The sequence below is a fragment of the Heterodontus francisci genome, chromosome 5 (assembly GCF_036365525.1).
Source record: "Heterodontus francisci isolate sHetFra1 chromosome 5, sHetFra1.hap1, whole genome shotgun sequence".
Classification (NCBI taxonomy): domain Eukaryota; kingdom Metazoa; phylum Chordata; class Chondrichthyes; order Heterodontiformes; family Heterodontidae; genus Heterodontus; species Heterodontus francisci.
The window spans coordinates 42,409,926-42,423,733 of NC_090375.1; the positions used below are offsets into that span (position 1 = coordinate 42,409,926).

The 13,808-nt window shown below is 44.1% G+C and overlaps 1 protein-coding gene across 1 annotated transcript in view; it reads right to left on the minus strand.

Moving 5' to 3' along the window:
- The window catches only part of LOC137369533 (collagen alpha-3(IX) chain-like), a 181,356-nt gene that overhangs the window by 6,873 nt on the left and 160,675 nt on the right, over positions 1 to 13,808 (minus strand). The window contains exons 33-35 of the mRNA XM_068030800.1: positions 13,260 to 13,292; positions 11,920 to 12,066; positions 6,122 to 6,176 (exon numbers count right to left, since the gene is read on the minus strand). Of these exons, the coding sequence (XP_067886901.1) occupies positions 6,122 to 6,176; positions 11,920 to 12,066; positions 13,260 to 13,292 (235 nt within the window). The remainder of the gene's footprint in view (positions 1 to 6,121; positions 6,177 to 11,919; positions 12,067 to 13,259; positions 13,293 to 13,808) is intronic.

Consider the following 13,808-nt stretch of genomic DNA (forward strand, 5'->3'; position numbering starts at 1 on the left):
ATGAGATAGTTGAAGCAAATGTAGAGGTTAAAGCAAGCAAGTCCAGTAGGCAGGCCGTGCAGGGGCAGGACAGGGGGCGTGGAAGGTCTGGTAGGCTAAACTGCATTTACTTTAATGCAAGAAGCCTTACAGGTAAGGCAGATGAACTCAGAGCATGGATCAGTACATGGGATTGTGATATTATAGCTATTACGGAAACGTGGTTGAGGGATGGGCAGATCAATGTTCCAGGGTACCGATCCTTCCGGCGTGACAGAGGTGGAGGTAAGAGAGGAGGGGAGTTGCACTATTGATTAGGGAGGACATCACGGCAGTATGTAGAGAGGATATCCTGGGGGGAATGTCCAGCGAGGCCCTATGGGTAGAACTTAGAAATATGAAAGGGGTGATCACTTTGATGGGATTATACTATAGGCCCCCGAATAGTCAGAGGGAAGTGGAGGAGCCTATATGTAGGGAAATCACAGATAGGTGTAGGAATTATAGGGTTGTAATAGTAGGGAATTTTAACCCTAATATTGACTGGGACTGCCTTAGTGCTAAGGGATCAGATGGGGAAGAATTTTTTAAGTGTGTCCAGGATAGTTTTCTGAAGTAGTATGTGGATGGCCCTACTAGAAAAGGGGCTACACTCGACATCCTCTTAGGAAATGAGGATGGGTAGATGGTTGATGTGTCAGTGGGGGAGTACTTTGGGACCAGTGACCATAACTCTATTAGCTTCAAGATAGTTATGGAAAAGGATAGGACTGTTCCTCAGGTTGAAGTCCTAAATTGGGGGAAGGCTAATTTCGATGGCATCAGACAGGAACTCTCAAAAGTTGAACGGGAGAGGCTGTTTACAGGTAAAGGGACATCTGGCAAGTGGGAGGCTTTTAAAAGTGAGATAGGAAGAGTTCAGGGCCGGCATGCTCCTGTTAGATGGAAGGGCCAGGCTGGCAAGTTCAGGGAACCTTGGTTGACGAGGGATATTGAGGGTCTGGTCAGGACAAAGAAGGAGCCATATGTCAGGTTTAGGCAGCTGGGATCAAGCGAGTCCCTCGAGGAGTATAGGGGATGTAGGACTACACTTAAGAAGGAAATTAGGAGGGTGAAAAGGGTCCTTGAGATTTCCCTGGCAGATAAGATAAAGGAGAATCCTAAAAGATTCTGTAAGATTATATAAGTATATTAAGAGTAAAAGGGTAGTTAGGGAGAGAGTAGGTCCCCTTAAGGATCAGTGTGGCAATCTATGTGTGGAGCCACGGGAAATGGGCGAGGTCTTAAATGAATATTTCTCGTCTGTATTTACCGTGGATAAGGTCATGAAGCTTCAAGGGAGGGAAAACCGATATCCTGGAGCATATCAACATTACAAAGGAGGAGGCGTTGGAGGTTTTGAAGCGCTTTAAGGTGGATAAATCTCCAGGGCCTGACCAGGTGTATCCTAGGATGCTATGGGAAGCAAGGGAGGAGATTGCTGGGGAAATCATCGTTAGCCATGGGTGAGGTACCGGAAGACTGGAGGATAACTAATGTTGTGCCTTTATTTAAGAAGGGTAGCAGGGATAAGCCAGGGAACTACAGGCCGGTGAGCCTTACATCAGTGGTGGGAAAGTTATTGGAAGGGATTCTGAGAGACAGGATTTATATGCATCTGGAAAGGCATGGTCTGATTAGGGATAGTCAGCATGGCTTTGTGCATGGGAAATCATGTCTGACGAACTTGATTGAGTTTTCTAGGAGGTGACCAAGAGGATTGATGAGGGCACGGCGATGGACGTTGTCTACATGGACTTCAGCAAGGCCTTTGACAAGGTCCCACATGGTAGGCTGATCCAGAAGGTTCGAACACATGGGATCCAGGGTGAGCCAGCAAATTGGATACAAAATTGGCTTGGTGATAGGAGGCAGAGGGTGGTAGTGGAGGGTTGTTTTTCAGATTGGAGGCCGATGACCAGTGTGCCGCAGGGATTGGTCCTGGGCCCTCTGTTGTTTGACATATATATTAATGACTTGGATGTGAATGTAAAGGGCATGATTAGGAAGTTTGCAGATGACACCAAAATTGGTGGTACTGTGGACAGTGAAGAAGGTTGTCTAAGATTACAACAGGATATGACAAATAATTGGCAAACGGGATTAAGGAGAATCCCAAGGCTTTTTATATGTATATAAAAAGCAAGAGGATAACCAGGGAAAGAGTTGGCCCGCTCAAGGACAGAGGAGGGAATCTATGTGTGGAGCCAGAGGAAATAGGCAAGGTACTAAATGCGTACTTTGCATCAGTATTCACCAAAGAGAATGACTTGGTGGATGATGAGTCCAGGGAAGGGAGTGTAGATAGTCTGGGTCATGTCGTTATCAAAAAGGAGGAGGTGTTGGGCATCTTGCAAAGCATTAAGGTAGATAAGTCCCCGGGGCCTGATGGGATCTACCCCATAATACTGAGGGAGGCAAGGGAAGAAATTGCTGGGGCCTTGACAGAAATCTTTGTACCCTCATTGGCTACAGGTGAGGTCCCAGAGGACTGAAGAATAGCCAATGTTGTTCCTTTGTTTTAAAAGGGTAGCAAGGATAATCCAGGAAATTATAGGCAGGTGAGCCTTACGTCAGTGGCAGGGAAATTATTAGAGAGGATTCTTTGGGACAGGATTTACTCCCATTTGGAAACAAATGAACTTATTAACAAAAGGCAGCATGGTTTTGTGAAGGAGAGTTCGTGTCTCACTAACTTGATTGAGTTTTTTGAGGAAGTGACGAAGATGATTGATGAGGGAAGGGCGGTGGATGTTGTCTATATGGACTTCAGTAAAGCCTTTGACAAGCATGGCAGACTGGTACAAAAGGTGAAGTCATATGGGATCAGAGGTGAGCTGGCAAGATGGATACAGAACTGGCTCGGTCATAGAAGACAGAGGGTAGCAGTGGAAGGGTGCTTTTCTGAATGGAGAGCTGTGACTAGTGGTGTTCCACAGGGATCAGTGCTGGGACCTTTGCTGTTTGTAGTATATATAAATGATTTGGAGGAAAATGTAGCTGGTCTGATTAGTAAGTTTGCAGATGACACAAAGGTTGGTGGAGTTGCGGATAGTGATGAGGATTGTCAGAGGATACAGCAGGATATAGATCGGTTGGAGACTTGGGCGGAGAAATGGCAGATGGAGTTTAATACGGACAAACGTGAGGTAATGCATTTTGCATTATGCACAGTAAATGGCAGAACCCTTAGGAGTATTGACATGCAGAGAGATCTGGGCGTACAGGTCAACAGGTTACTGAAAGTGGAAACGCAGGTGGATAAGGTAGTCAAGAAGGTATACGGCATGCTTGCCTTCATCGGTCAGGGCATAGAGTATAAAAATTGGCAAGTCATGCTGCAGCTGTACAGAACCTTAGTTAGGCCACACTTAGAATACTGCATGCAATTCTGGTCGCCACACTACCAGAAGGACGTGGAGGCTTTGGAGAGGGTACAGAAGAGGTTTACCAGGATGTTGCCTGATCTGGAGGGCATTAGCTATGAGGAGAGGTTGGATAAACTCGGATTGTTTTCACTTGAACGATGAAGGTGGAGGGGCGACATGATAGAGGTTTACAAAGTTATGAGTGGCATGGACAGAGTAGATAGTCAGAAACTTTTTCCCAGGGTGGAAGAGTCAGTTACTAGGGGACATAGGTTTAAGGTGCGAGGGGCAAAGTTTAGAGGGGATGTGCGAGGCAAGTTCTTTACACAGAGGGTGGTGAGTGCCTGGAACTTGCTGCCAGAGGAGGTCCTGGAAGCAGGTACGATAGCTACGTTTAAGAGGCATCTTGACAAATACATGAATAGGATGGGAATAGAGGGATACGGTCCCCAGAAGTGCAGAAGGTTTTAATTTAGACAGGCATCAAGATCGGTGCAGGCTTGGAGGGCCAAATGGCCTGTTCCTGTGCTGTACTGTTCTTTGTTCATTGTTCTTTGTTCTTTGTTCTTTATTTTTGGATATAGATCAACTGGGAAAGTGGGCAAGGGAGTGGCAAATGGAATTTAACACAGACATGAAGTGATGCATTTTGGAAAGTTAAACCAGGGCAGGGCATCTACAGTGAATGGCGGGGCCCTGGGGAGTGTTCTTGAACAGAGAGACCTTGGGGTGCAAGTACATATTTCCCTGAAAGTGGCAACACAGTAGACAGGGTGGTGAAGAAGGTGAATGGCATGCTTGCCTTCATCGGCCGAGGTATTGAGTACAAGAGTTCGGTCGTCATGTTACAGTTGTACATAACGTTGGTCAGGCCGCATTTGGAGTACTGTGTGCAGTTCTGGTTGCCGCACTGCAGGAAAGATGTGATTAAGCTAGAGAGGGTGCAGAATAGATTCACAAGGATGTTGCCTGGTTTGGAGGGCTAGAGTTATAAAGAGAGATTGGATAGGCTGGGTCTGTTTTCCCTGGAGTGAAGGAGGCTGAGAGGGGACATGATAGAGGTATATAAAATTATGAGAGGCATAGATAGGGTAGATAGTCAGAGTCTGTTTCCCATGGTCGGGGTGACTAAAACTAGAGGGCATAGATTTAAGGTGAGAGGGAGGAGGTTTAAAGGGGATCAAAGGGGTAAATTTTTCACACAAAGAATAGTGGGTATCTGGAATGAGCTGCCAGAGGAGGTGGTGGAGGCAGGAACAGTAGCGACATTTAAGAGGCATCTGAACAGGTACTTGAATGAGCAAGGCACAGAGGGATATGGAATTAATGCAGGCAGGTGGGATTAGTATAGATAGGCATTATGGTCGGCCTGGACGCGGTGGGCCGAAGGGCCTGTTTCTATGCTGTACGACTCTATGACTCTATGATGTGGGTTTCACTGGCAAAGCCAGCATTTATTGCCCATCCCTAATAGTCGTTGAGGTGAGTGGCTTGCTGGGCCATTTCTGAGGGCAGTTAAGAGTCACCGCATTGCTGTGGATCTGGAGTCACATGTCGGCCAGAAAAGATAAGAATGGCAGATTTCCTTCCCTAAAGAACATACGAAGGCAGCATCAGGAAGGGCTACAATGCTCCCTCCCTCTCCTCCCCATGTCCCTAAAAGATAATAGTGAACCAGATGTGTTTTTATAACAATCCAGTAGTTACATGATCACCATCACTGTTTCTAGCTTTTTATTTCAGATTTATTCAATTAATTGAATTTAAATTCCCGAACTGCTGTGGTGAGATTTGAACTTACATCTCTAGTTAATTAGCCCAAGCCTTTAGATTGCTAGAGCAGTAATGGAAGTACTGTCATAGTGTTCCTAGTTTCTCTACTGCAGATACAAATCCCTGGTGTTCGATGTCGTTGATGTAAAATTATGGCAAATACTGAAGGCCACCAGGAGAATCATTTTTAATTCTTTCATGGGATGTGGGCATCACTGGCAAGGCCAGCATTTATTGTCCATCCCTAATTGCCCTTGACAACTGAGTGGCTTGCTGGGCCATTTCAGAGGACAGTTAAGAGTCAGCCACATTGCTGTGGCTCTGCTGGAGTCACATGTAGGTCAGACCAGGTAAGAACAGCAGATTTCCTTCCCTGAAGAACATTAGTGAGCCAGATGGGTTTTTACAACAAACAATGATAGCAATGATGGCACCATTATAGAGACTAGCTCTCAATTCCAGATTTTTGTTTTACTAATACATTGAATATAAATTCCACCAGGTGCCATGGTGGGATTTGAACCCATGTCCCCAGGGAATTAGCCTGGGCCTCTGGATTACTAATTCCACTCCCACTCACCACTGTCTCCCCCAAATATCTAGCAAGAATATGCCATCCAATTTTATTCTCTCATCCGTTCCAATCTCACCGAGAAATTGGAAAAGACAGAATAAAGACACCGAGAGAAGGGCCTTGAAATTACATTGTGCCAATATAGCATACACACACTTAATGAATTCCTATGAAGTTCTTCTGTCAGTTCTTCTGTTACTTTAACATGTTTCTATTAAAATAGCAGGGAATGAATTTTGTACAGATTTGTCAAGCATAATATTTTCTCAGCAGAACTTCAAGGCCATAGGGATAGATAGAGGGAGCACCACACAGGTGGAGTGACAGATCATAGGCCCCTTGAAAATGAAAAATATCAAAGTACAAGCTGATGACAGTACTCCCTCACCTTGAATCATGCTCATGCACACCTCCCTGATTCGATGCTCGCTTGCCTCTTTTCCCTGGAGAAGAAAATTTAGTTTAGCAGCAAAAGCACATATGAAAGATCAAACAAAAACATTGAGTAGCTGGCAGCCCTTAAAGTTACAGCACTGAACAATTGGGGTGAATTTTAAAAGGACTCTGTCGGCAGAACAATTGGATTACATTGAGAAGTTACTATCCTGTAAGCCCAGATGAGTTCTAATGCATGACAGCTACGAGAAATAAAATATTTAATGATAGCTTTATCCAGAGCATACAGTGTGTTAACACAATCGCCTGAGGCCTGGCTTGGAATCCAGTCCAGACTTTTTTTTTATTCTTTCATGGGATGTGGGCATCACTGGCAAGGCCAGCATTTGTTGCCCATCCCTAGTTGCCCTTGATAACGGAGTGGTTTGCTAAACCATTTCAGAGGGCAGTTAAGCGTCAACTACATTGCTGTGGGTCTGGAGTCACATGTAGGCCAGACCAGGTAAGGACAGCAGATTTCCTTCCCTAAAGCACAGTGATGAACCAGATGGGTTTGTAATACAATTGATGGTAGCTTCATGGTATCATTACTGAAACTAACTTTCAATTTCAGACTTTTATTAGTCAACTGAATTTAAATTCCACCAGCTACTATAGTAGGACTTGAACCCTTGTCCCCTAGACATTAGAATTGGCCTCTGGATTACTAGTTCATGATATTACCACTATGCCCCTGTCTCCTCCATGATGGGATATATGTAAGGATGTTATATTGGACAATCATAATCTAATTCCTTGCAGCAGTAAATCCACAACACAAAACTGCCTATAACTCAGAACAATTGGCAATAAATTCAGAAAATAGATTTTTCTCTTCAGCACGCAGGCATAAAATATTGGCTGGGCAGAAGTGTTTATTGTCCAGGTCAGAAGACAGAAACTTGCTTTTAGACTTAATCTGCCTCCAGCTTTTTGTAATGCCTGATGTTTGAGTGATAGATGGTGGAGACCAGAAAGGAAACTTAAAATATTCACCAAAAACACAAAGGTTACATGCAAACAATGTTAACTCTGCTACTCCCTTCACAGATGCAGCCAGAGCTGCTGAGTATTTCCAGCACTTTCCGTTTTTATGTCAGATTTCCAGCATCCGCTGTATTTTGCTTTTATTTTAGTGTTTAATTCACTGCCACTTCTCTTCCAGGAATGCCTACCTTGAAGAAGTTCTGCTCTTCTCGCCGACGGGATTTCTGTTTGTCTCTTTTATCTTGTTCACTTTCATTGCTTTCCATTTCCCTCCTGGTGTTTGATAAGGTGTCTACTAAAACTCATTTTCATAGCCACATCTCCTTCCTCAGTGACTATCTCCGGCTCTGACTTATTCCATGTGGATTCCAACTGAAGTTCCATCCTTCATGTTTTGAATCCACCCAGGATTACAGGTGTCTTTGAGAAATACAACGTTCCTCGAACTGCTGTTCTCGCCGCATCCTGAGATCCACACTCAGTGCCATGCATCACCACATGTACACACTTGACCTCTTTCTCAAGCAGCACCGACTCACCATTTCTCAAGACTGTCCTGCTCCGCAGTTTCATTTCATCCTTTGTCTTATCCGCGCTTTAACAAAAAACTTTTCCTCTTCCTTTCAGGTATTAAAGAACTCAAGCTCCAGCAGCTGAGGGGGACCAACGCCCCTCCAGATCTTTTTTCCTCGTCACTTCCCTCTGACACCATCCTTATCTCACCCCTTACCACATATTCACAATACCTTCTGGCTTTCCCCTCTCTGATGCTGAATGATCTGTCCTTAGCAAAGTACTCAGTTTTAACCCTTTACACCCCCACCTCAATGAATTTCATGCTCTGCATGACGTTGAGCTCTTCTTCTGTCGCCTTCGCCTCCGTGCTCACTTCTTTGGCCAGGAGTCTTCCCCCCAACCAGCGGACCCTTTCACCCATCTCTACTATTCTCCCTCCACCTGGACCCCTCCGTCTGGCCTCTTACCCGCCCTTGATCGTTTCATTGAGAACGGTTGGCGTGACATTGAACATTTTAATTTCTCTGTTCCCCTCACTCACTCCAACTTGTCTCCATTTGAACTTGCTGTACTCGTTCTCTCATGTCTAACCCTGACATTGTGATCAAACCTGCAGACAAGGGTGGTGCTGTTGTTGTCTGGCGTACCAGCCTCCACCTGCAAAGGTTGAGCGCCAGCTCTCAGACACTTCTTTCTACCTCCCCCTGGACCATAACCCCACCACCGAACACCAAGCCACTGTCTTCAGGACTGTTATTGACCTCATACCCTCTGGAGATTTTCCCTCTATAGCTTCCAATCTCATAGTCTGGCAACTCTGGACAGCCAGTTTCTACCTGCTTCGCAAAATCAACGAACAGAACTGTTCTAGTAGACCCATTTTTTCAGCCTGTTCTTGCCCTACTGAACATAATTATTCTTATCTTGACTCTATTTTTCTCCCCTTGTCCAGTCTCTTCCCACCTACATTCCTGACTCTAACGCCCCACGCCATTTCAATAATTTCCAGTTTCCTGGCCTTAACTGCCTCCTCTTCACTATGGACGTCCAATCACTCTACACCTCCGTTCCTCACCAGGACGGTCTGAGGGCTCTCCGCTTCTTCCTTGATCAGAGGCCCAACCAGCCCCCATACAGCACCACTCTCCATTCTCAGATTAAACAACTTCTCCTTCAATGCCACTCACTTCCTCCAAATTAAAGGTAATGCTATGGGTGCCCACATGGGTCCTCGTTATGACACTCTTTTTGTGGGGTATGTCAAACATTCTTTGTTCCAGTCCTACTCAGGCTCCCGCCCCCAACTCCTTTTCCGGTCCACTGATGATTATTTCGGTGCCGTTTCCTGCTCTCGCCCTGAACTGGAAAACTTCATCAACTGTGTGACCAATTTCTACCCTTCTCTCACCTGCGCATGGTCCATCTCTGACACTTCCCTTCCCTTCCCCGACTTCTCTGTCTCGATCTCTGGGGATAGGCTGTCTACTAACATTCATTATCAGCCAACTGACTCCCACAGCTACCTCAACTACACTTCCTCACACCCTGTCTCCTGTAGGGACTCTATTCCATTCTCCGTTTTTCCGTCGCCGACGTATCTATTCTGACGAAGCTATCTTCCACAATAGATTTTCTGACTTGTCTTCCTTTTTCCTCAATTGATGATTCCCCACCCCCCCACCACTGTGGTTCACAGGGTCTTCAACTGTGTCCAACCCATTTCCCACACTTCTGTCCATACCCCTTCCCCTGCCTCCCAGAACCGCAATAGGGTTCCCCTTGTCCTCACTTTCCACCCCACCAGCCTCAATATCCAAAGGAGCATCCTGCTCCATTTCCACCACATCCAGCCAGATGCCACTACTGAAAGCATCTTCCCCTCCTCTCCCCTGTCAGCATTCCAAAGGAACCGTTCCCTCCACGACACACTGGTCCACTCCTCCATCATCCCCAACACCTCAGCCCCTTCCCACAGCATCTTCCCATGCAATTGCAGGAGGCGTAATACCTACCATTTTACATCCTCTCTCCTCACTATCCAAGGCCCCAAACATTCCTTCCAACAATTTACTTGTACTTCTTTCAATTTAGTATACTGTATTCGCTGCTCACAATGCAGTCTCCTCTAAGACACTAGTTCGGCCACAGCTGGAGTATTGCGTCCAGTTCTGGGTGCCGCACTTCAGGAAAGATGTGAGGGCATTGGGGAGAGTACAGAAAAAATTCATGAGAATGGTTTCAGGGATGAGGAACTTGATATATTGGAGAAGTTGGGACTGTTTTCCTTGGAGACGAGAAGGCTGAGTGGTGATTTGATAGAGGTATTCAAAGTCATGAGGGGTCTGAACAGAGTAGATGGGGAGACCAAACACAGATTGGATGACCACTTTGCAGAACACCTCCACTCAGTTCGCAAGCATGACCCTGAGTTTCTGGTTGCCTCTCATTTTAATTCACCACCCTGGTCGCGTTCACATTTCTGTCCTTGGTCTGCGACAGTGTTCCAATGAAACTCAAAGTAAGCTTGAGGAACAGCACCTCATATTTCAATGAAGCACTCTATAGCCTTCTGGATTCAACATTGAGGTCAACAATTTTTGAGTATGACTGCTACTTTAATTTATTTTTCAAAAATATTATTTATTTGTTTTATTGTTTTTAACCACGTGCCTGCCTTAAACCTGTTTTTCATGTTTTTGCTTTTGGACAGAGTTGTTCATTATTCTGCCAATAACACTCTCTCTGGACTAATGCTTTGTCTTTTACCACAACTATTAGCACCCTTTGCCTTTTATCCTCACAGAATCACAGAACTATTACAGCGCAGAAGGAGGCCATTTGGCACATCGTGTCCACACCAGCTCTCCAAAACAGCAATTCACCTTGTTCCATTCCCCTACCTTCTCCCCATAACCCTGCATATTCTTCCTTTTTATATAACTGTCTAATTCCTTTTTGAATGCTTCAATTGAACCTGCCTCCACCACACTCTCAGGCAGTGCATTCCAGACCTTAACCACTCGCTGCATGAAATTTTTTTTCCTCATGTCACTTTTGCTTCTCTTACCAAGTACTTTAAATCTGTGCCCTCTGGTTCTCGATCCTTTCATGAGTGGGAACAGTTTCTCCCCATCTACTCTGTCCAGCCCCTCATGACTTTGAATTCCTCTACCAGATCACCACTCAGCCTTCTCTTCTCCAAGGAAAACAGTCCTAGCTTCTCCAATATATCTTCATAACTGAAATTCCTCCTCCCTGAAACCATTCTCATGAATCTTTTCTGTACTCTTCCCAATACCCTCACATCTTTCCGAAAGTGCAGCGCCCAGAACTGGAGGCAATACTCCAGCTGTGGCCAAACTAGTGTCTTATCTGTAGAATGTTGCAGAAACAAAAGAGCACTTTAAAAACAGACCTGAGTACACATTCACTCGCTCTACTACTGGTGCACCATGACAGCAGTGTGTACCATCTACAAGATGCACTGCAGCAACTCACCAAAGCTCCTTTGACAGCATCTTCCAAAACTGTGATTTCTACCACCCAGAAGGGCAGAAAATGCAAGGGCACACCACCACCTACAAGTTTCCCTTCAAGTCATACACCATACTGACTTGGAAATTAGTTTGTATTCCTTCATCATTGCTGGGTCAAAATCCTGGAACTCCCTACCTAACAGCACTGTGGGGTGTACTTACATCAAACGGGACTGCAGTGGTTCAAGAAGGCAGCTCACCACCATCTTCTCAAGGGCAATTAGGGATGGGCAATAAATGCTGGCATAGCCAGTGATGTCCACACGCCATGAATGAATAAAAAAACACAATCATATGTATTAGATATTAACACAACCTGGGATGTAAACAGCATGACATCTCTGGGTTGAGATCCTATTGATAAAACCATCAAAATCTTTGTAATTGAAGTGCATGATTTTGCAGTTTATGGTATCATTTTCTTGTCTCGGTGTGTTACTTTTTTAAAGATCATTTTATTCTTAGGATGTATGCATTGCTGGCAAGGTTAGCATTTATTGCACATCGCTAATTGGCCTTGAGACAGTGATGCTCGGTCTTATTCTTGCACTTTCTTAAATGAGCTGGCCTTGCAATATGGGACAGGGTTAGCTCTGCTCAGTGCAGAGAACGTACAGGCTGCATTTGAGGAGCAGTGGGCTCAGCAGCTTTACATCAGGATTGCAATATCTATCCCATAATATACAGAGCAAGTCTTCCTTCAGATACTTACATCTTTACCGGGTGATCCAGGAAGCCCAGGAACCCCTTGTACTCCTTCCAACCCTCGAGCACCAACTGGACCTGAAGGCCCCTGAAAACCAGGCTGCCCACGAGGCCCTTGTGGTCCAACCAGACCGGATTCACCAGGAGCTCCAGACTATGAAGGTAAAATCAAAAGGCTTGACTCTGGCCGATGTGTACATTCTACTTTAATGCAACAAAACAAGGTAAAAATGCATTTGTAAATTGTGCAATTTTCATTCAGCCAATTGTATCTTTGGCAATAGGGCTGGCAGATCTCAAATTTCAATCTGGATTGATTTGTATCAATGCCTTACCGATTGACAATGTAGGTCAGATATTCTGACTTCATTTTATAGACCCACATTTGCACTTAATTTGTAGCTCCGTATAAAGTTCAAGACTTGGATACTGTTCCGATAACTGAACAAGCTCTTCTAAAAAATATGTTTTGCACTTCTGGGCATGATTCGAGGAAACATTCACTCGGATAATCTTCATATAATCCAGTGTTTTTCATTTCTTTATAAAGTTTTTTTTATAAAAACCCGTTTGGCTATTCAGCACATTATCTCTGTTCCTCTCCTCCCTTTTTACTTTGTTCAGTTCCATTAATACTTATATTCCAGTTTCTCTTGTGATGAATGATCTACACCCAATATGTTAATCATCTTTTCTACTCACAGATGTGAAGTGACCTGTTGTGCATTTCAAGCATATTGCATTTTTACTTCAGGTTATCATCATTTGTAGTATGTTTCTTTTCATTTCCAGGAAAAAGCATTCTTTGCAAAGTGATCCTTTGTCTCATCTCTAGCCTCCAAACTTCTATCCCTTTCCATTGCAACTGTTCTTGTCTCTGTTTTATTGATGCTATTATGCTCATTCCAATTCGTACTTTCTTCTTGTGATTTCTCCAAAGTTGAACATTTGCCCTCTATTCCCGTTATGTTAAAATCAAGATTTAGCACAGCACCTCATCTAACTCATGCATTGGGCAACTCAAATCGATGGAACTCCTAGCTGCTCAGTGTCAGCTTCTTTCTACTGTCTACAAGCTTTCCAAACTCAACCTTGGCAACACCTCATCATTCTTTCTTGCCTTCTCTTCGTCAGAAGGAAGAAGAAAATTGGGGGAAGGGGACAGGTTTTATCACAGCTGACCTTGTACCTCATCCTTAATAAAGTACCATCTCCACTGATCTTGAAATAATTAGAATCAATTTTAAAATGAAATCCCTAAATCTATTTGCCTTCATTAAGTGGAGCAAGAGTAATAAACCCATGTTTAAAAAGACTCAATATATAAAACATTAATTTAGTTCATACCTCTCCTTTCTTGCCTTGAACACCAGGAATGCCCTTTAAAAGACAAATACATAATTTTCTTCAAAATATGAAATATCTCCAAATGTGAGCAATGCTTACACTTCAACAAAATAGTGGGGGTAACATCCACTTCCTATTGCATGGGACAGTAATCTAGCAGAACAGATCACCCTCCCAATACAGAATCCATCGAATTTCAGCTCAGGTTACTGCCTAGGCAGCAAAGTTGATTTTTTTTTAAAGACTCCACATGATTCCCAATCTCATGGGAGATTGACAAATATATTTACATACAAATATGCACAGAAGCTGCTCCTTAATTGGAAAAAATGGAAATGTGTAGCAATTCCTGCTGCATCACCTCCAAATAAACACCTTAATCCCAGAAATTATTATAAGCACAAAAAATTGAATGCTAGGTGGGAATCAATCTTTAAGGATATACAATCAGTGAGAATTAATTCCTTCCCAAACAGTCAATAGTAGACAAAAATTCTCCTGTAATTGCTTGATTCAAAATTTCAGTTTGAGCAGAAGTTTGGCTGGAGA